Genomic DNA, 21,665 nt, shown 5'->3' on the forward strand with positions numbered 1-21,665 from the left:
TATTGAAGTTTGAAAAAAATCTGCGCCTCAATTATTGAGCAAAACGATTACAGAATTTCTTTAATTTCAAATTCCAAATGATCGGTCGATGAATCGTAGAAAATTGCATGCACTATGAATAACGAAAAGTTGAAAACGTATGGTAATTCGGTAACAATTGATGCGTGAAATTGAAATTCAAAATTCGTTCATATTCGTTATTCATTCATTCAAATTGTACCGCAGACAATGAAAATTTTTTCCCATGCACTTCTCTTCTCTCTATGAGATATTTTTACATTCTGAAACGATAAATTAGAGCAAATATTTTTATATCGATATTCATACGGTGCATTCTGTGCCAAATTGACCCAGTTTTGACATCACAATCTTTAATTTGATTGAAACTATTTCGAATTTCTATTATTCAAATATTTCACAATAACTCGACATTTTCCAAAATTCTCAACAAATTTCTTAAAAAATAATTTCCATTTTCGATAATTCGAACATGAGTTGAACGACCGAATCTTCTTTACCATATTACAAAATCCTGAACCAAACCAAAATATCGATAAAAATTTTACAGACATCGATGTCAAAACGTATTCCCCAAATAGACATATCACTTCACGCAATAACGGATTCTCCAAAAATCCTACACAACTATAAAATATAACTTCTACTTCTGCTGCCAAGTTAGAAAGGGTATAAAATTTTTATACATCGAGTGAGAGATATCGAAGGGATGAGGATGAGGATATCGAGAGAATATTACCTCGAAACTTTATATCAAGGAGCGGTAAGTTCGGAGGCTGGGCTGGGGGGTGGATCGAGGCGCCGACCACCCCCGGCGCCAGGCAAAGCAAGGCTGCACGCTCTCTAACGTAGAGATCCAGGCACCTCACCTCACCTCACCTCACCTCACCTCACCTCACCTCACCCTCCAACCACCCCAACGCTGCCTGCGCGGAAATTCGAGTTAAATATAGGTCGGTGGGTCGCCGTTGGGTACGTCAGGGCTGCGGGGTCGGGATGCAGAAGGGATGAGGGAGGAGGGAGATCCGGAGGGAAGCTGGAGCCGCTGGAGCCTCGGCTCTCGGCACTCCGCATTGATCTCTCTCCTCTCCTGTCCTGTCCCACCGCCGCGGCGCAGCGCAGAGCCTAGCCTCCCCATTTCTCTCCTTATTCGCCCCACCCATGACAACTTCGCGGCTGTATGCCTCGAGGATTTCGTGCATGTATCAACCCCCTCCGTCCCCCTGCGCACCCGCACACACACATGCGAGAAGAAATCCGCGACCGTGTGTATAGTAAGGGCCGTTGCGATTTTCACGAATCATCCTCACTCCAGACGCTAATTGAGCTACTCGACGTCCGGTATTCGAGAGAGAGAGAGAGAGAGAGAGAGAGAGAGAGAGAGAGAGAGAAGGAGGAGGAACTCGTTCTCAATTGAGTTATTATATACAGTTTGAAAATCAAATTATAATTATAACCGTGATAATGATTTAAATAATAAGAATATGGAATAAGAATATAGTATAACAGGCAAAAAACGGCGTTATATAAATTTTATATATTTATTCAAATAATATTGCTTTCTTTTTTTTTTCTTTTTTTTTATATCATGTTTTTTTTCTCTCGTCTTTTCTGTTTTTCTAATATACCTATAATACCATCCAACTTGTAATTTATATGCCGAATTCATTTATTGCTATCTGTATAGAAATTAATTATTTATACTTCAATTGTATAGAAACTCTGTTGCCGTATCGATACGACTCATTAAGGTCTTTTATTTGCCCACGGAAGAGGATTGTTATGTTGGTAAATTGGTGAACAGAAAAGAAAAATATAAGCCTATATTCATAATTTGTCTAGGCGTTGTAATTTTGGGAGAAAATGATTTCACGTTTTTCATTCTAAGAAAGAAATAGAAATAATTTTATATAGGAACTGTATATTAATGTTAATATTGTATAAAAAATTCTCCGAAATGCAATTATCTTTACCGATTTTCAACCAAGCTAATCGTGCCGATCACTTCTAAACTCACAAATATTTATCGCTGTTATTATATAAAAAGTATAACAGCGATAACGATTTACGATTTCCTCAACTAAAATACCCGTTACAGTAATCATTATTACAGAAAAATATATACAAGTTTTTCCTCCTTCACGAAAATTCATTCGTAGGTATCGGTTCGGACTTGAATTTGGTATAAGATATCGTTTGGAAATAAAAAAAAGGATAAACGAAAGAGCTTTGCATTGTCCCACTGATAGCCGAGGATCAGGATGAAACGAGTTTGAATCCTGCGTCGCGGTGAGTTTACCGATTTGATTTACTGCCATCGAGAATCGAAAGAATCTCTGATCTCTCGTGATGCCGATCAACAGAGAAAATCTTTTTCCTCTTTCAGATGGCTCGCGAATGTCACACGATATTCCCAACCGTCAAGACCCGATCGACAGACACGGACGATCCATCCGCTAATGGCTCAGCTCGTTACTCAAATTGTCGGTGTGAAGGCGTCGCGGCGTCTTCCTTCAGCCCCGAATCCGATGGGTATAATAATACCGACGGGATGGATCGGCGCGAACATCATCAACCTTCGGCGGTTAAATCCTGTCAACTGATATTGAATATATTCCCGTTAAACCTGTTCCGCAGGGGAAACTGGGGCTAGAAGTGACAGGGGTAGGTTGTTAGAACGGTTATTATTACTAAACTATGGAAATTGGGGGCGGGGGGGGGGGGGGGGGGGGGATATTTAAACTCCTTAACCTGTGGCACCATCTTCCATAGTTTAAAAATAATAATTGTAGTAACAATCTACCCCTGTTACTTCTAGCCCCAGTCTTCTCTACCGATCGACCAACAGGGGATGGACCATGCGAATATATATCATGGTGTGGAACTGTTTCGATGGGTAAAATGGGAAATTTATTTTTCAATTTTTTCTAGGTGTTTGTGGGTTTTTTGGAGTTGCGAAACCGCCGTTAGGGAAAAAGACTTTGTTGAATAATTGTACGCAAAACAAACGTTTCGGTGTTTTTTATAGTTGGTACTGGTTCACAGTATTTGCATAAAAATGCTTGAAGCAAGTAAGAATGTTCTTTTATGGAACAGATTTAACTATATACACAAGAAACAAAGATTCCTGGAGTTTCTAAGAAAAGGGTAAACTTAATACTTTTCAGTTGTTTGTTTGAGTTTTGATAAAAATGTACCGCGTGGTGTATAATTAACAGTTTTTTTGTATAATTTTTATTCGTGGTACTGAAGAGGAGGATAAACTGACACGAGGAGGAAAATTGAGTCTAATAAAAGGCGGACATTCGACCGGCGGCTGATCGCAAGATATATGAGTAAAGCGGAATGTTAGAAATCCGGGGTCGCACTTCATTGAGGGAAACTCAAGAGGAGACGAAGAAGCCAGTTTCGAGTATAATAAAAGCTCAGATTCTTTGATCTGAGCAGACATTTTTTTTGCCGTCTTCTGCCACCGACGGCAAAGACGAGAGAAAAGCAGAAGCAGAAGCAGAAGCAGAAGCAGACGAAGAATGGACTGGGAAACGTAACTAGCGATCGTTGATTCATCCACGCCTTTCAATTTGTCAAGCAGAATATTATTATACGCGCGTGTATAAATCATCATCACCTCAATTCATGAATACACTGTCAATCGCAATGAACGGTGTGGATAATATATGACGCGTATAAATATTGTGCAGGTCATCGTCGAACGATTGCATTGAACTGACGTTTCTGCAACGAGCCAAACTGGCTCGTTGGCGTCCAATTTTAAAAGCTCGAGAACACCGCGCCTGCACTAAATTTCTTTAATAATTATCGCATGCAACAAAATCCGTTTAACGACTCGACACTGCTATTATACGCATTGAAATAGCAGATTTCGGAACTTTTCGTTATTATTGCAAGAAGATTGCGAAGATGCGAAATTTATATCTATACTAAAAAAGTTACACGAAACCTTCAATTATGTTTCTTTAAGTTTTTCTTAGTCGTTTTTCCACCACAAAGATTCAAGTGTCTCGAATCGCGTGTGTGGATGTTACTTCCATCTTTACTCATCCGTTAAACGAGCGTCTCATATTCAAACTTACCGTTCACAGTATTAGCAAAAATGGTAACAAAGCTTCAGAAATTTTTTAACACAGTTATCAAGTTCCATAATATTTCCGTACCGACTCGAGACACTCGAATCTCATCCGTCACAAGCAAAGTGTGTTCGTCTAACGTTTCCTACACATCAATGATGATGTAAATTTAAACGCGATTGCTGATCATACCGGCCTCCAGAAGAGTCGCCGACTTGACCTTAGACTTGGAGGGTAGTCCCTCGCTCATGGCGGGAACTGATATCTCTTCCAGTAGGCGTCAAGTCTTTATTTCCACGATCCACGTCGTGGTTCCTGCAGAACAGTTTCCCTCAGGCGTCACCTCCTCCTCGTCGTCGTCACCGTATTCCCCGGAGGTCAGAGATTCGTAAAAACAGAGCAGAGTTTAGTATGTACCGTGAAAAGCGCGCACGCGACGTAAACACGACGGAGGATGATGTACTCGGTGAAAAATCACTCCGAGAGCCGCCCTGGTGTTCTCTGGATATATACGAAGAATATATCTGGCGCCGGCGCCCGGTTATTTCAACACTTTAACCGTATCTTGTGCATCATCAGCAACGCATCTCAGACGCAACCCTCTCGACTCTAACCCTCTCGATCACCGGGTCGCTCTCTGGAAGCAGCAAGCCGGGCTTTAAGCTGCGGGCAAGGAAGGCGAAGGCAGGCTTGCGACACCCGCGCGCGGCCTCGCGGTTCTCGGGCGTTGAGCGTGTCCCGGGCGCAGGGAGCTGCCTCCCCCTCCCCCTCCCCCTCCCCCACCCGCCGTCCCTTCATCCCTCGGCGACCGACGCCTGCGCCGCGACGCCGCCACCCTCGGCTCAGCCTCCGGCTCCCGACGCCCCGTGACGCGGACGGTGCGGTGCCCGGCTAGGTGGTGTGTGCTTCAGGTGACGTCCGTTCACCGAGTTTTCTTATTCTGCGGGGCTGCCGCCTCGCCGACCTTGAGGACGGGGCCGACTTGCTTACTTACTTACTTACTTACTTACTTACTTCCGGAGAACCGACTCGCCCAATTTTATCGGGGATCTACGCCGAGCCGATTCGGCTTCCTCGATCTATCCACGTTTGGACACCTGGGGGTGTATTTTTCTTGCGCTACCGTCTCGCGATTGATTTTTTATTACGGGGGATGCTCGGGCGGATCCTAAAGGTGTTCGATGATGGTGGTTGGATGAGGCCCGTGGGGGGCGAGGGTGTAGAGGGTCGGGAAGGCAACTGATTTTTGAAAACGTGAATACGTTATTCGTCGCGTTTGAAAATGTATATTATAAGAATATTTAGATCGAAATTATAATATTATTATATTGTTATAAGTAATGTTCTGTAGGAGAGAAAATGTATAGCGTCAAGATTATGGCGATCGATATATATATAAGTAATTGACGGCATGTGTAAGATGTTGAATCGTAGAAAAGTGTAGAAATTTTCACGATTCTGGATTTTCGTCTCGAATGTTTTACTGTCTGTTTATATTTCTGTATTAGGTGTAATTTTTTTTTTACTTTCCACACAAAAACCTACAAATTTTAATTTATGAGTAAATATAGAAAAATTGGTAAAATTTAAAAAGCAGAAGTGGAGAAGACAATAGAATAGTTGATATTTTAAAGTAAAGAAGACGCGAGAATCTAGTTAGTGAAATAGAAAAATTTATAAAGTTGAAAAATAAAGATCGCTAATTATGTAGAATCGTAGAAAATCGTAAAATTTTGGTTAATTTTTTTCACTTTTTATTTTCTAGCATTTCATTTCATTTTTTTATTTTGTTCTACTTGCTGTATTTTCACTTTTCTATATATATCTTGACTTGTCTATTTTATGTATCTATATAATTATGTAACCGTCCAACCTTTTCACTCCGGCGAAAAGGTAAGTCGATTCATCCGACTCTTTGTTTTTCTCTGAATATGACTGAATATCTTTTGTACTCGAGATCATTGTTTTTGAATATCTCTGTTTAAATAATAAAAATATATCACTATATAGGGTCGTTAGCTTTCGCACCAACTGACTAACGAAAAGAGATTTGAACCTTCCTCGTATAACGCTAAGCAGGTGATGAATTTTCCTCTTAAAAATATGACCTTTTCGCAGAAACCTTAACGACACCCTTCAGCTTTTTGCGGAAAAATTCGCAAGCGAGAAACCTCGAGAATTTCGTATAGATATACGTGGATAAAAAATACTTGCAGAGGTTGCGAGTAAGGTTGTAATTATCCTTTAATATCGAGTAAAGTTAAGGCGGTGGTTTCTCTATCGTTTGTAGCTGCGGTTGCCACGCTGTCAAAAAACTAAACTGACAAAGCCACGTGACCGGAAAGAAACAATATTTAATCACTTAATTGCAAACCGATCACGTCAGGTCGTATTTCACCTTTTTTTCATTCAATCGCTTTACGGATCTGACACTGTTAAGATATTACAATATAAAAACGATGCGTCATATCGTTGACGAATCCACTTGCTCACGTTATATGGATATGGAAGATGACACGGACATGGAAAAGTCTTCAACGTTATAACGTCGTTGTTACTGATTCTATTTATTAAACACTTTTCCAATCTCACGTATATCGATTCGCTTATACATTCATGTATTCACAATTTTCTTTCTGTTATTTATCAACATTGCAGGCTACACTAGCAATAGCTGCAGAAAATTTTCATCCTTGCCCAATAAGTCGATGAAAAATAATTTCTGATCAGTTTTCTCGTTTTTGTTATTACATTACAGACAGACGAAAATACGATCGCGATTAGATATGTCTGCTTGAAATCTATCAAGAACCTATAACAACATGGGAGATGAGAATGAGAAAGTAATTCCAACACGTCATCCGTTATCCGTATACTTCCAATTTCCTAATCAGCTGTCCCTCGCCTCGCCTCGCCTCTCGTAACAATTAGGCACGCGTATATCCTGCCAAGAAAAATAATCCACCCCCCCCCCCCCTCCCGACCTTCGAAGAGACCGTTTAACCCCGCCCGCAAGGGCGTAGCTGGCTGGACCACCTCAATTTTCTTCCTGTTCCCAAGGGACAGAGTAAAGTGTATATACATATATATATATATTAAATAGAACAGCCGTTCGTCCTTTATCCAAATATCTGAACCTACATGAGAAACGTACGAAGGAAAAATCCGCAGCAGTTTTTTAATTTATAATTCATCCTTAGTACAGGAATCTCGTGTTCCTCCCCCCTCTTCGTATGAATTGCAGGCCGGAAACCAGCCCCGCCATCTTGCTTGTTAGGCTCGAATTGTACCAAAGTCCGTTATTCTCGTCTACAGGCCTAGGACGGATCAGAGAGGAAGTGGAAGTCGGTGAAGTGGAAGACCTTGGCTCGATTTCTGGATACATCGATACCTCGATAATATATATCTATATATATATATATATATATACCCTGGCGTATGCATATATCTGTCATACAGCTATGAGGCAGAAGTAACGTCAAGTCGTGCATCGCTTTTGTGTTTCAGTTGATAACGGATACGTATACATCACACCTAAATTATATATATATTATATATATGTACTACAATAAATATAGACTTGCAGGTGTATAGAAAATTTTTTCGAGAACTTTCGATCCGCGCTGAAGTTGAAGCACCGCGAAGGCCTTTGTCTGAATTGACGCCCTTGTCTTGGCGTCAGCATTTCTTCATCCCCCCCCCCCCCCTCTCCGGCTCTTTCCCTCATCGCCTCTCGGAAGAATCAGTTAGTCGACCGTTAGAGAATTATTATATACGAAAATTTAGGGTCCGAGTACAAAAGGGGCTTCTTTTTCTTTTTTTTTTTGCAAATCTCATTCTACCTCCGTGAGGCTTTCGTGGGGGAAGCTTGAATATCAATTAGCTCACCACCTCCGGGTGATTGAATTAGTCACGCGCGCTTTTGTATCTCGTTGTATCATCGTTTCTTTGGAAATTTTGAAATTATATATATATATATATCCTTAAATCCGTGGATTATTCTTTCAAATATACCGATTAGTTGAATTTATACATTCATAGAAATTTGGCAATAGTCCGTGGGTGGAAACGGTGAAAGTTTGCAATTTATTAATTGCCCAGTTTAGTTTACTTCCGGTGATTCATTGGCACGGAATCGTATTCTAGGTCACGATTTCATGTCGATAAAGTCTCGGTGCAGTTTTATAATTTTAATTGTAAATTGTACGATCCGAAAACAAAGAAGAAGAAGAAAAAAAAATTCGTAAGTATAAAGAATTTGTACTTAATTCAATGGGTATAAAATTTTATTTAACTGACATTTATTAATCTGATTTTCCGCAGACAACCTATCTCTCTTCACATTGTAAAGGTACCCGGAAGTAACAGAAATATTTTCTATACGTACCAGAAAATTCTTAGACATCAGATATTTTCTTACACCTCTACGTAGCTTGACTTGAAAGCACTGTTAAGTCAACCGTTGTAACAAAACTGGGTTAGGATGAAAAAAAAAAAAAAAAAAAAAAAAGGGATTAAAGATACGTTACGGGTATAGACATAATACTAGTGGGCGTACGTCCTTGTCTTTTCAGTATGTATGAAAGCGCGTCTGCATAGCACGGCTTTTACCGAATTGAATTAATGAGGAAAGGAGATCGATCTAGATTCCTGATAATTAATTCCGATCTCGGCAAGTGTTTCAATTTTATTTCATTATGTCTACCCAAAGATTGCGTCGGTAGCTGTTCGCCTTCAGAATCCTAGAGTGTCTCCGTCCGTCTCCAGAAAAGTTCCTTAGAGAAACCTCCTCCTCTCCCTCTCCGAGTCCGTGTCAATTAGTCACCCCGGCTGGAAGGCGCTCGCGAAAGAGCAACTTCCGGACCAACTGCGGATGAGGCGGCGGGTGAGAAAAGGGAGTAAAGGATGAGGAAGAGGAAGAGGAAGAGGAAGAGGAAGACCCTCGAGGAGGACGAGACGGAATAGGAAGAAACTGGGGCAGTCGGTGGTTGCACCCTCGGCTCTTACGTAACGCAGCTCGGCTCTCCTAGTCTCTGGTCGCTTACGTGACGGGGTGAAGGTGACGTCATATGACTCGCTGCAAGCGAGAGGCGCGAGTAGCGACCTACGAGATCCTCACCGTCTTTTCATGGGGTTCGTTCCACCATGTGTTCCACCCCAGAATCCTTCTGCCCACGACGACCTAGAGCCAATCTATATATATATATTTATACTATATTTCAGACTTATTGCCCGAGAAGGGTATCTAGGATATTGGCCAGTGGTCCTGGAAATATCCTAGAATTTTACTCATCCGTAAAAAGTTCTGGAAACTATCCTTGAATTTTTACTTGTGCTGTAGCAATATTCTATTTTTAATATCCTTACATAACCTAAAAATGTCGTTGAATTTAGTACGGATTTTTTACTGGACACCATGGAATAATTTTATTGAGACCATGTGTCATGCCTAACGCTGAATTAGCGAATGTCATTTAGATTCTTGGTTTAGAGTCTATGGTAAAAAATTTGGAGATTGTGATTTGACTTTCCTCCGTTAAATACTTAAAGTTGAAGTGAAACTTGACTGAAATTTCATTAAGAACAATATATTAATATCGTTCATTTCATAAGACGCACTCTGTTCCGAGTGTTTATACAGTGTACATTTCTTTTCTGTTTCAACTTCCCATTATTGCTAAGTAAGATCTAGACGATTACAAGGGCATTCGTGAATCCATGGTCAACATAGCGGGAATTTGAGGTTATAATCGCCGTAATCACCCGGCTCTGCAGGTGAAAGCTCACAGTTTTTCCAATACTTGACAATCTTGAGAGAGTCGCTTTGCTTCCGTTAACTTATCGTTAATATTTATTTATTTATAAAGGATCGTTACACAATGATACTAGACAATTTTTATGATATGTTGGTAGCAATGCAACATCCGCCTAATTGTATTCTGGAATAAAACGAAAACAAATATAAAGAAGTAAAAAGAAACTTGGGACTGTCGTCGTGAAAGGAGTCCAAAAAGTAAAAGCGTATTGTGATTTCTTTAACCCCAATAAAAACATTTTCCTCCGCTAAAAGCAAAGTGCACACCTGAAAATCATAATCATAAAAGATTTGATCTCATAGTCACATTATTTCCGTAAGTAACAAAAAAAAAAAAAAAAAAAAAAAAAAAAAACTCCACAGACGTGAATATCATTTAATATAAGCTTCTTTGAAAGGTCAGTAGCAAATGAAGGAATTTAAATCAGCCCAACATGTGTATAATCCTCGATTTGGCATCCATTCACCTCGACAAATTAGTAACGTTTTTAATCTCTTCAGACTGACATATTAACGAGGAAATATTTAATTGCGGTGAACGCTGATAGGATCACAAGAAACAAACCCCTTCGTGTGTACGGAGTTAATTAAGGGAGAATTCTGGGAGCAGAGAAGTGGAGAGGGGGGAATCCCTTTTCCCTTCGGGAAGTATTGACAAAAACGTGTTAATCGTTCGGAGGGAGGGGATGACTGGGCTTGTGAAAGGTATAATTTACGGGTTGGTACTCGATTTAACCGTTGTTAGCGACCCTTATTAGCTAGATTTGAAGAATAATATTCTTGGCTTAGACTCGAAGTTTGTCGCTGTCGTTGAACCTTGGAGCGAAACTATTCCTGCCTTGTATAAATCATCTTGCCCTACCTATCCTTACGTAAGATGCAGGTTTTGGAAAAGGGTGGGTCCTTCTCTCTCTCTCTCTGTCTCCCTCTTTTTCTCTCTCTCATTTTCGCAATGAGACAAGTTGTTTTGGGCTAAGCCCGCGTTTAATTTTCTACAAATAATTAAAACGTTTGCTATGACGATTATTATCATCAACGTCTCAAACTCCCGAAGTAATTATACACCCTTTCATCGGGTTTTTCCCTCTATTATAAGCATATAACATACTGCCGCTGCTATTTTGAAAGTCACGACTTCTCACGGATAATAATAAAGATCTTGTACTAGATGACCGATTGTCAAAGAATCTCTCTCTCTCTCTCTCTCTTTGTTTCTTTTTTTGCCCTCCCTCTCCAAGGTTTTTTACACAAGCATATTTCTTTTGTCTTCTTTCCTTTGGTTGGTAAATGTCAGTGCAAACGAACGTTTTCTCCCTCAACGATTTGTTTTTCATTCCACATCCCTTGGGCCGTTACATTTGTCTTCTTTTGTCGAGTTTTAGGATAGTCGTAATAATATTTCAGCACAACTTTAGGACAGTTTGAATTTGTTCCCAAAACCCCGTATTTCGTAATAATTATCACAACGCGTTGTCTTCAATTGCGTTTATGGCATATTTAATTTCTCCACCGAGTTTAGAAAATTACGGGAAATTTTCGGGAGAAAATAATATGCAAATACAGAAACTTCAAGAGGCTTCCAAAGCCTGAATGTTAGTTTACGGATCGACAAAGAGTAAAAAATATATTGAACTTACCAAACATGATCGATCAATGATTATTAATTCAAATAAACGTAGTTCAACTTAATAACACAAATTATATTATTATTCCAACCATTTTTCTCTCCAACAAAATAACAGTTCTTTCGAGATAACTAACTAATCGCCATAATATTTAGCGAAGTCAACAAGTCTTTTCTCTGTGTGTCCAGGTACATTAAGAGAAATGTCTCATAGTTACGATTACAATATAGTCCTAAAATATTTTTTCACTTTCATATTGTCTTGTGTAACTATTGCGTAACTTTCCTGTTTTTGCATCGATGAATTGATTTCAACAAAGACCTTCTTCAACTGAAAATACATATCCAACTAAACAAACAGATTTATATATTTCTTGCAATAACCAGTGATGAGATTAATTAAACAATAATTTCATCAAAATTTAAACCGTCGTTTGAATAAAACAAAATAAAAAAACATATCTCATCTTACTAGAACTTTCCAATCCCCAACAGCAATAAATGAAAATATTCCTCTGTATCAATAATATAGTTCATAAGTTATCACAGCTCTTTGAATCGTGGAAATAAAATATATTTCGTTGAAAGTGTCCCGTAGTAGTCCGTGAAATTCAGGGGCGTACACGACGCAGCTACACCCATGGAGGCAGGGAGGCCGAACCCCGGCACGTTGTTCCTGGTCTCCGTCTGAACCGCGACGCCGCCGCCGCCGCCGCCGCCTAACCGGCGAGAGAGTAAATCGATACAGCGGAGTCTGCGTCTCCTCCTGTATCCAGCGTTTGTACACAGAGAGAGAGAAAGAGAGATATGGAGGGAGGGGAGACGGCCAGACATATTGGGCTTCGTTATTACGCGCAAAACCGGCGCTGCTGCGCGGTTTCGAGGCGGAAAAGTGGGCCCGGTTTTCGTGGGGATGCATCCGGATGGACTCGGTGCTTCACAGACGCCGCAATGACTCCTGGTAGGGCCGATCGCCGTCGTCGTCCTGGCAGTGCGCCGCAGGTCGAAACTAGGATCCGGAGGGCGTTATCCTCCTCCGACTCGTCGATACTCGGCCCGGGTCGTCGCCGAGGATGGATACTTACTCGACTTGAGTCGAGACGAGAGGAAAATTCCAACCGAAACTAATGTAAGCTCAAGGCTTAATAAAGCTGTGAGTGACGACGATCGAGGAGTGTTTTGTGTCTGAACTACGTTTGAAGTTGCAGGCTTCGTGATACGACACGAAACACTGAGGAACGTCGTTACTGTTTGTTTACTGTTTACAACTTTTGAACGACTATGACTCCAAGCCTTTACATCGTCTTGATATAGGTATCATGTAGTTTAATGTTTTGCTTCGATTTGTTGACGGGATTCCAGAAAGTCTTATAAAGTTAACGTAATTAACGTGACTAACCGAAACCCCATTTCACGAAGGACTCGTCCTCGTTCTCCTTTCCTGTTTGTGCGCTCTTCTTCCTCCGGACCACGCACAGGAATCCGCTCCTTTTGTACTTAGTGGGCTTAGGCATGTAACGCCCCGGAATTCCACTGGCATTAGGACTAATTAGCCCAGATCATGAGCACTTCCTTCACCGCGGAGATACTTTTTTCACTCCAACGATGTCTGCTGACTTAGTCCACGTGGGTATAAGAGTGCGGTCCGAATTATATTGCAGTGTTTAATTTTATTACGATCTCGATATTTTATAAGCAAAGATAGGATGTCTCTTGAGATCCAAACAATGTCGAATCAGTAGGGAAATTAAAAATATTAACTTGGAGATTTACTCCGGTAAATCGTAGCTCATTTTATTTGTAAGTGGATTATTTACAAATGCCTGCTAAAAGGCTTAAATTTTTATTGAACTTTTCAACTGATCGGAAAAAGCAATATATGATAATTGAAATGGATACAGATGGCGATGGTGAAATAAATTCGCATTGTCAAAAATTGATTATCGACTAACTTTCAGTTTTCGATTATATACGTAATTGAACAAATCCTTGACTGAATACTTGCTGTAGTCAAATAATAATTAATACTGTTTCACGCATCGATATTATTTCATTCACAAATCCAACAGGGAAAAGAATTTCCACACAGAAAGTTTCGTCGATCATATTTCGCTGTTTCACTGGCAGTGCTCGGAGTGTCTGCAAGACCCCTTTGTCGAGTGGCATTTGTAGAGTTTCTAATTCCAAGTCGCAGAGTAGTTCCGTCAGGTCAAATTGCCTACCAAGTTAAGGTTGAACTCAGTTACAAACGTACCTCAACCACATGATACACTCGTCACTTCACAGTACAGTCCATATATCAATATCCCACGTGAGAACAACTTGTGGTTATAGGTTCAACTCTAATTTTCGAAAGAGTTGACCAACCATCGAGCCAAGCTTGAGACTCATTAGTGCTGGAATGAAAATACGCATGTTTGACCGTGATATTAATAAACTGTTTGATCACGTGTTTGTACACTATTCTCAATTAGGGGAGGTTACGGTTAATGCAACTCGTATTCCGTTCCATTTATTTCCATTCCGTTCCACTCTGTATTCCATTGTACAATCCTGTAATTGCAGACATTCATTAAACCTAGATGGTAGGTACAGTAGAGTAGTTCACCACTGTGTTGTATCCAGCAGTTCATGACACTCGACGGGAGATCAGTCGTCATATAACGCTACCTACTCTACAATTGCTAATGTTCCACCAGTGAACGTTCGACGGGTTCTCATTAGCGGAAACTACCCGATCGACTAGGGTATCAATCGGTGCTTGTTCAGGCTTTACACGTTTTGGCTTCCAGGGATCACGCAGTTGCTGCCACACCCACCGTTTCTGGCTACATACATATTCCAAGCGAAATGTGACCAGCCGAGGTCAAAGGGGCGGTGACTTATTGACATCCTATTTCCATTTGAGGGATCTTGGTCCTTTAACGGAGGAGAAAGACGGCATAGAATAATCTTGAAACGCCATTGAATTTTTCAATTGTTGAATTATTTGTTTTACTTTAGTCTATAATTTCTTTCATAGTATGTATACCTACCTACCTTAGTACTATGGTTGAGCACCGAACAACGTTAATGTGAGAAAAATCTTGAGAAGAAGTGGAATGGGGTAAACGGGTCGCCTGTCTTGAGTTACGGTAATTTAATGCACGGTATAATCTTGTATGCAAATACCAAAGGGTGTTTAGTCCACATAACACTCGGGGTATGCCAGTACTGTACAGTGTTGAAACGGGGTATGGGTGGATATGTTATGTGTGCCGTTGGTCTGGGGCATGGTTAATGAAGGGCACCGCGGAGTTCTGGCCTGAGCTCGTGCAGAGCAGACGCGTTAATTAATAACAAATATAAGGTAGGTACGTGAAATGAACAACAAACGTAGGTATGCGAGACGGTGGAATATGGCTTTCGTTGGCGCCGCAGAGATCTGGACGGCCATACTACATGTATCGTTGGAAGACCTTATACTCAGCGAACCTTGCCCCGGAGACCTTCACCTGAATCACCTTCCCACCTTATAAAAGATGCAGCTACTTCGATCCCGCGGTATATAATTACACCCAGCACGAAGGTGAATTCCTCCCAGTACGCAACACGAAGCTTATAGATGCTAATGCCGTCTGCCTTCAAAGGTAAAGTTAAAATTACACACAAGGGTGTAGCTTCTTCGTAGAGACAAGTTTTTCAAATATGTCTACGTATCTAGTTAGCCGTAAAACATAGTTAGACATGCCAACACATGGATGTTGGATGTGAGGTCAATGAATTGTTAGTCGTTATTCACAAATCGACATGCCAATGAAGTAGTTAGACATTATTGCGTAAAATAGATAGTTCAATAAATGGTTATAGATTAAATAGAAATGAACGGATCAACGCCTAACAATAGTTAGACGCAAGATAGGAATGAAACTAAAACATTATTTCCAAGTAGATAGATGAATTTGTCCTCTTATTGTTAGACGTCAGCTTCATGTATTCTGAACTTGTACCAAAGTAGTTGATAGCAATAAAAAGTATCGAAAATATCAGATGTTCGGACATTAAAATATGAATAATCATATTGAAGGTATAACGGCTCGATTGATGGTAGATATTTCATATATAGTTGGACAAATATGAGAGGATCATAATTTGAGAGTGAATGGATTTTTCCGGGCCTATATTTCCCCATCCTCCTACACTTCTCTCCAAATTATTGTCATCCTTCTTTTTTCGTCACTTTATTTAACTACTCGTGAAAGCCCAGTTTAATTCGACGTCCCGTAGCTCCAGTCGCCGTGGGATGCGATCAGCAGGGTCGGAAATTAAGGCAGGATGACGGAAAATTGGCCGTTAATGGGATAGCAATTCTGCTCACTTTGAGATTCCATATTCCATGGACAGCTAGGTTATACACCCTGATGTCCTCCCCTCTCACCTATCCTCGTCATCTGTCCCCAGGGCAGCCTTCAGACTTATTTACCCAAGAACCAGATGGGAATTTACCCTTCAAGTGAACCGTTATTACACGTTTCACCGGACGCCCCATATCTATAACGTACCGTGACGTAATAACTTGTATGAGATAAAAATATCGTCGTTTTTAGAATACGAGTGACTGAAACCAATCAAACGAAAAATCACCAATAACAAGAGGCTCTTCGCATCGCGAGAGACGATCTCGAATATCTTATTAATAATAAACAGCGACGACAATAACAAGGATGATAATAATAATAATAATAATAATGCATAACACAAGATAATATAATCAGGCGGGTTTATTCATAACGCTCCGTCACCCCAGCACATACTCCTCTTACAGATTGTTTAATATTCCTTCGCCGATGAATATCGAGCGAGCTGTTTTCAATAAGGGTGGTGAACGGAGCTGAGGAGTCCAAGAGTGTGTGTTGACTCAGAATAATTATACGAATGCCTGAAAAGAATGGAGGCGAAACTCTGTGGATTTAAAAAATATATTCGCGGAGCTTTAAAAATCCGGCAAGCAAAACCAGGTGTTGGTATATATACTTAACTATACACATTCGGTCACGTGTGGAATAGTGTGGATGTACGATACCCACATGTGTACCTGTTTTATAGATTACCGGACGAAATGATCCGGAGAAGACTGCCCAGGTCGGCGGAGGGATCAGTTTGATAAAGCTTTCGAGAGCGAGGGCTGAACAAATCGAAGGATCTATCGGCCATTTTTAGGGGGATTCCTTATCTCAAATATACGATAGTGTCGGAAGAGTTTCCGGCAATCGAACCCTTTAAACTCCTATCGTGTAGCTGTGTGAATACCTACACTCCATCGACGTGTGTGCATTGCTCCTTTCTCTGTTGAGAAGGTTTCGCAGAGAGTTTAAAAGGGTGGAAAATAAAGAAAGCATGAAACAGGTTACGAGTCTGCAGAGGACAGTGGAACGATTTTTGAACAGTGGCGCACTGATTATTTGTTAAATTTCCGTCGGCCATGTACATAAAGCCGGTTCTGCGTGCCTCATCGATAAGTTTATCGATATCGTCGATAAAGTAGATCAGCGTGGGGATAACCTTCGCCCGAAAAAAGGGGTTCGTGTCTGAGCTGTGAAGCGGGTAAAAATGTCGGTATAATGTCGGTATCGGAATCTGTACGCAGAACCGGTGTTATATTATATCTATTGCTATTACGATTTTTATAGGAATACACAAGAAGTTGAAAACATTCAAATTGCGCACTAAACCCTACTAACAGACCTTTGATGTCACATTTTCAAGTTTGTATTGAGATCTATAAATTGCAATGTCGAATCAACGGATCGAAAAAAATGCCAGTTTCAGTGAATTTGTGACATGACAAATTGTAAAATTTCAGTGAAAAATAATAATAACAATAATTCGCAGTCTTGGACTGAAATCGATTCAGTAGACGACATATTTAATCATTTTACGTCAATTTAAAGTCTGAAATTTATATCTAAGCTCTTTCTAACAAACTTAGATTTTTTTTTTCTTTTACTCAGGTAAATCGCCACAGCTTATGAATAAATTAATTCGCACATTGTGAGACTATCTCATGATCAAATTAAGAAAAAAATATTTATTATCAACTCGCTAAACTCCATAAAAAGTAAGAGCAATAAAAAATTAATTTGAACTGTCAAAGTTTTACGATAACTCTGATATATGGTTAGCAATATAAAAACAACTAAAACGAACAAGTTAAAAACAAATATTATTCATAAAAACTGTTATATATATTCAAACTTTCTTTCTCTGTATACAACACCCAATTAATGTGTACAAACGATAATTTCAGGAACTCATTTTGAGGAAAGCGTGCCCTGCACACTTAATCAGATGTTTAAAATATTCTTTTAAAAATTACAAAAATCTCATTCCATGTTCATTCAGACCTACCTCGTTACCGTTGCCAGGTGCACGTTATATATGTATAAATATATATATATATAATATATGCAGTACAGGTAAACTCGAGGTGGCTGTGTGAAATTGTATTTCAGCGAGTCAAAAATTCAACTCCATGAAATTTAGTGGCTGGGCTTTGGAAGTGCGTCGTAGTCCGGAGTTTTGGCGTGCTATAGGTAGCGGAATATCAAATTTGGCGTGAAGCTCCCGAGAGGGGTTTTCAGACTTTCATCAATTTTATGGAACCCGGGAGTTTTCCACGCTCAAAAAAATTCGCCTAGATCCTTAAACGTTAACAACAATCAAATAAAACCAATCCAAGTACAAGATATAAAATTACACTAATAAGTGAAGTAAATCAGGATCAGGATAAAAAAAAAGTTGAATCTTTTTTTTATCACACATGTATCTGCGGTTGCATTTTTGTCCATACCGTCAATATCGAAACGACATGGATAATGGATAGGTAATATAAATATGTCATGCTATACGGATAATAACAAACAGGTACTTGATTACGGCGATAATAATGCAGCGTATCGAATAGTAAAAGAGCCTGACATGGAGAAGTAAAATATAACGCACGACTTGATAGGCACTATACGATATGTATCGATATGTGTACGTATAAATTTTATATATAGATATCTAAGCGTATGCGTGAGTGTGTGTGTATGTATATACATAGTGAAGCCTGTACAAGAAGATCCGATGACGTATATACGTATAGGTACATAATGTTATCGAATTACAAAGTGCAGAAATAAATTAGCGTATAGGTATAGCATAAAGTTCAGTTATAGCCCGATAATAAAATGCGAAATTGCGGTACGAAGGAGAGCGAAGAAATTCCAAAGGATAAATTAAGAGGTTAATTAGCCACCCCTGAATTCATATGACGCGTAAATTTTGAATAAACTCACCGGAGTGGGTATACGTAGAGACTACTGTATATAGGTATATAAATACATATATACATAGACTCTAGATATCTCGCAACTGGGTCAACGAAATTATACATTATCGGGTAGGTATAGCTATAAACTCCGCTTGACCTTCTTATTAACGCTTTTTCTACATCGATTTCCATTAGTCGATTCTCTGCATTCTATGTAAGAAACCGTTTAATTAATGCATTATACATATATGCGGATGCAACGAAGAGAATTTATCTCGGTTTCTTTTCAATTTTTTTAACGTACCAATATTTTCGGTTTTACACAAAGCTAGGCGGGAGACTAAGCTAATTTTTGAAAAAAGAAGAGAAAATTTTCGGTGATATGTTTTGAGTACACAAAATTATTGCAAAAGTAAATCTTCTCAAGTTTGTTTGGTAAAATAACGCTGAGAAGCCCGAAGCGCGTTAAGCAAACAAGTAAACATTTTGAAACTTTTCACCTGCCAGAAACTCGTAGCCTAATCATCTCCGCGATTTACCCGAGATTAAACGAATTAAATAACTTCTAAAAGCCTAATGACATAATTCTTAGAAATTTGTTATAATACCTCGGCAAGTTGTAACTCCGGGTTCTTTTGAAGCAAACTTTTGACGTTGAAAGAAAAAAAATAAACAGAAAATAAATCAATAATTACCAGAGACTTTTTTTTTTAATTTCAGAATTCCAAGCTATTCATCAAATCCAATAACAAGTTTGAGGTAAAATAAAACTCACTATATTCTGAACACATATATACCTAAAAAAATTGATAACATTGGTAATCTAGTCCTGAATTATGCAAACGTTAAACGAAAAATGCGGTAGAAAAATTCCTGCAATACCTAATTCGGTATTCCAGTTAATAAATCCAGAAATTTATGATCAACCAAGAGAATAATTGTATACCAAAGAATTTCTTACGAACAATATTAGAGACCTGATATACGCTGAATTCTCTCAAATTCCTTCCTTTCTAGTTACCATCGCGTTTCATTGTCCAATTCCGGGCTCTAATTTCGGTTAAACCCGGAGCTTTAGTCATAGAAAAAAAAAGAAGAAAAAAAAACATACAGATATACAGAGTTATAAAATATAGATTGAATATAGAAGGGTGTGTAAACAGAGGGAAGCCAGAAGATAATCCGTGTCGAGGGCAGCGGGTCGGCGTTCGATGTGCGAGCTGAGTGTGGAGAGATTAGGAAGGTAGGGTCTAACGTTTTACGGTTAAAAATGGCAAGGCGGATGGTTGTATCGACTTTGAAAAGTTCTCTACTGAAGTTATATTGAAAGATTGATGGCCGGCGGAAGCTGGGAAGAAGTAGGCCAGTGAAAACCTGATCGAACCGAGCCCATATTGCCGAACCCTTCCTCCATTCCACCACCTCGACATCAAAGTGTAAACACTTGATGGAAGCCCGCAGGTATAATAACAAAACGAGGAAATAACTTACCGGAGAAAAGTTTCAAAAGGAATAACCTGCGTCCTTCGATCAATCCACGATATTTTCATAATCTGCTTAAGATGATTGAGAAATGAATAATATTCGTCGTGACGATCAAAACTATTCGAAATGGTTAAAAATTTGTTTAAATATCTAAATTTACTTGCAAATAACTTTTCTAGAAATTTTTTACTTTCATAGCTGTTGGTCATCGTGATCGAGACACTGATTTTTGGATTTATCTGTGAAAAAAAATTTGATTTCTCTGACTTTGTTGAGCCGTGTAAGATTATCTTCAGTGATAGTTGCGAAGATTTTTTTCGCCACGTTTTTGCGACGACACTTTTTTCGTTCATAACTTTGCGACCCATTATACTAAACGATATACATCCCTAATCATAATCGTCGATACCAGAATGAGGTATCGTTTACCGATGACATATTTCACGCGTTGATTGATCATTGTGTTAATTTCTAAAACGTCCTTTTCGCTGGTATAAGTAATATTCGCGTTTCGGATGAGCGAATAATTTCGAAAAATATTTGCACAAACGTTTACCCACGATGACCCTTTTTTTTACAAAAAATAAAAAAAAATAGATAGAGAGAGGGTGATGGGTAGACAAAAAAGGGAAAACATCGATGCACGTAATAATTTTTGTTTCTTAAGTTTTTTTTTTTTTTTTTTTTTTTTTTTACACATTGTGCACGATCGAAAAAGATCGGAATATTAATAATATTCTATTAATATTATCAAGTTTTAGTCTACTCGCCGAATTATATTGCATAAATTGTATTCAGGAGAAAAATTTATTTCTTTTTTTGCCTAATTCAGTGATCAAACGGAGATTGAAGAAGGTACATAAAAATTTGCTGCCTGATATTTCCACTGAAAACTAATTCTAGCTCTTCAATTATAAAAGTATGTAATTAGTTTTTTTCGCCATTGTGGATGTAGTTCAGAGTTATTCGCTTTTATTGCAAGATAAGATTGCCGCGGTTGCTTCAAAATTAGAATATAATCTTAGATATAATCTCATATTATCGATGCTACTGCGCGAGTAAAACAATCGACGTAAAAAAATTATACGCGTATTACAACGTTCACGTTTCCATTTTTTCGAATTTTCCAAGTTTTCACGAAAGGGGGAAAAAAAAAAAAATACAATTTACTAGCATAAATTTTAACCCCCAGACATTTCATTAATCGTATAATATACCGAATAGAAAAACAATTAATGCAATACGTCGCAGCTTTCTACAATTTTGAAATTGACAATGTTAGAAAAGAATTTTTGATTCAAAGAAATAAGTAAATAAAAATAAATTGAAAATTTTTCCCGC

The 21,665-nt window shown here is 39.0% G+C and overlaps 1 protein-coding gene across 4 annotated transcripts in view; it reads right to left on the bottom strand.

Annotated features, from left to right (window-relative positions):
- Nucleotides 1-21,665, bottom strand: part of LOC124414408 (solute carrier family 12 member 4) — a 63,911-nt gene that overhangs the window by 22,359 nt on the left and 19,887 nt on the right. Inside the window, exon 1 of one of the 4 annotated variants that reach the window (XM_046895364.1) lies at nucleotides 4,299-4,388. The exons of the other annotated variants lie outside the window; for them this stretch is intronic. Within the exon in view, the coding sequence (XP_046751320.1) occupies nucleotides 4,299-4,356 (58 nt within the window). The 5' untranslated portion in view covers nucleotides 4,357-4,388. Of the gene's footprint in view, nucleotides 1-4,298; nucleotides 4,389-21,665 lie in introns of those variants that run through there. 4 annotated transcript variants of the gene reach the window in all.

This window comes from Diprion similis, chromosome 2 (genome assembly GCF_021155765.1).
Source record: "Diprion similis isolate iyDipSimi1 chromosome 2, iyDipSimi1.1, whole genome shotgun sequence".
Taxonomy (NCBI): Eukaryota; Metazoa; Arthropoda; class Insecta; order Hymenoptera; family Diprionidae; genus Diprion; species Diprion similis.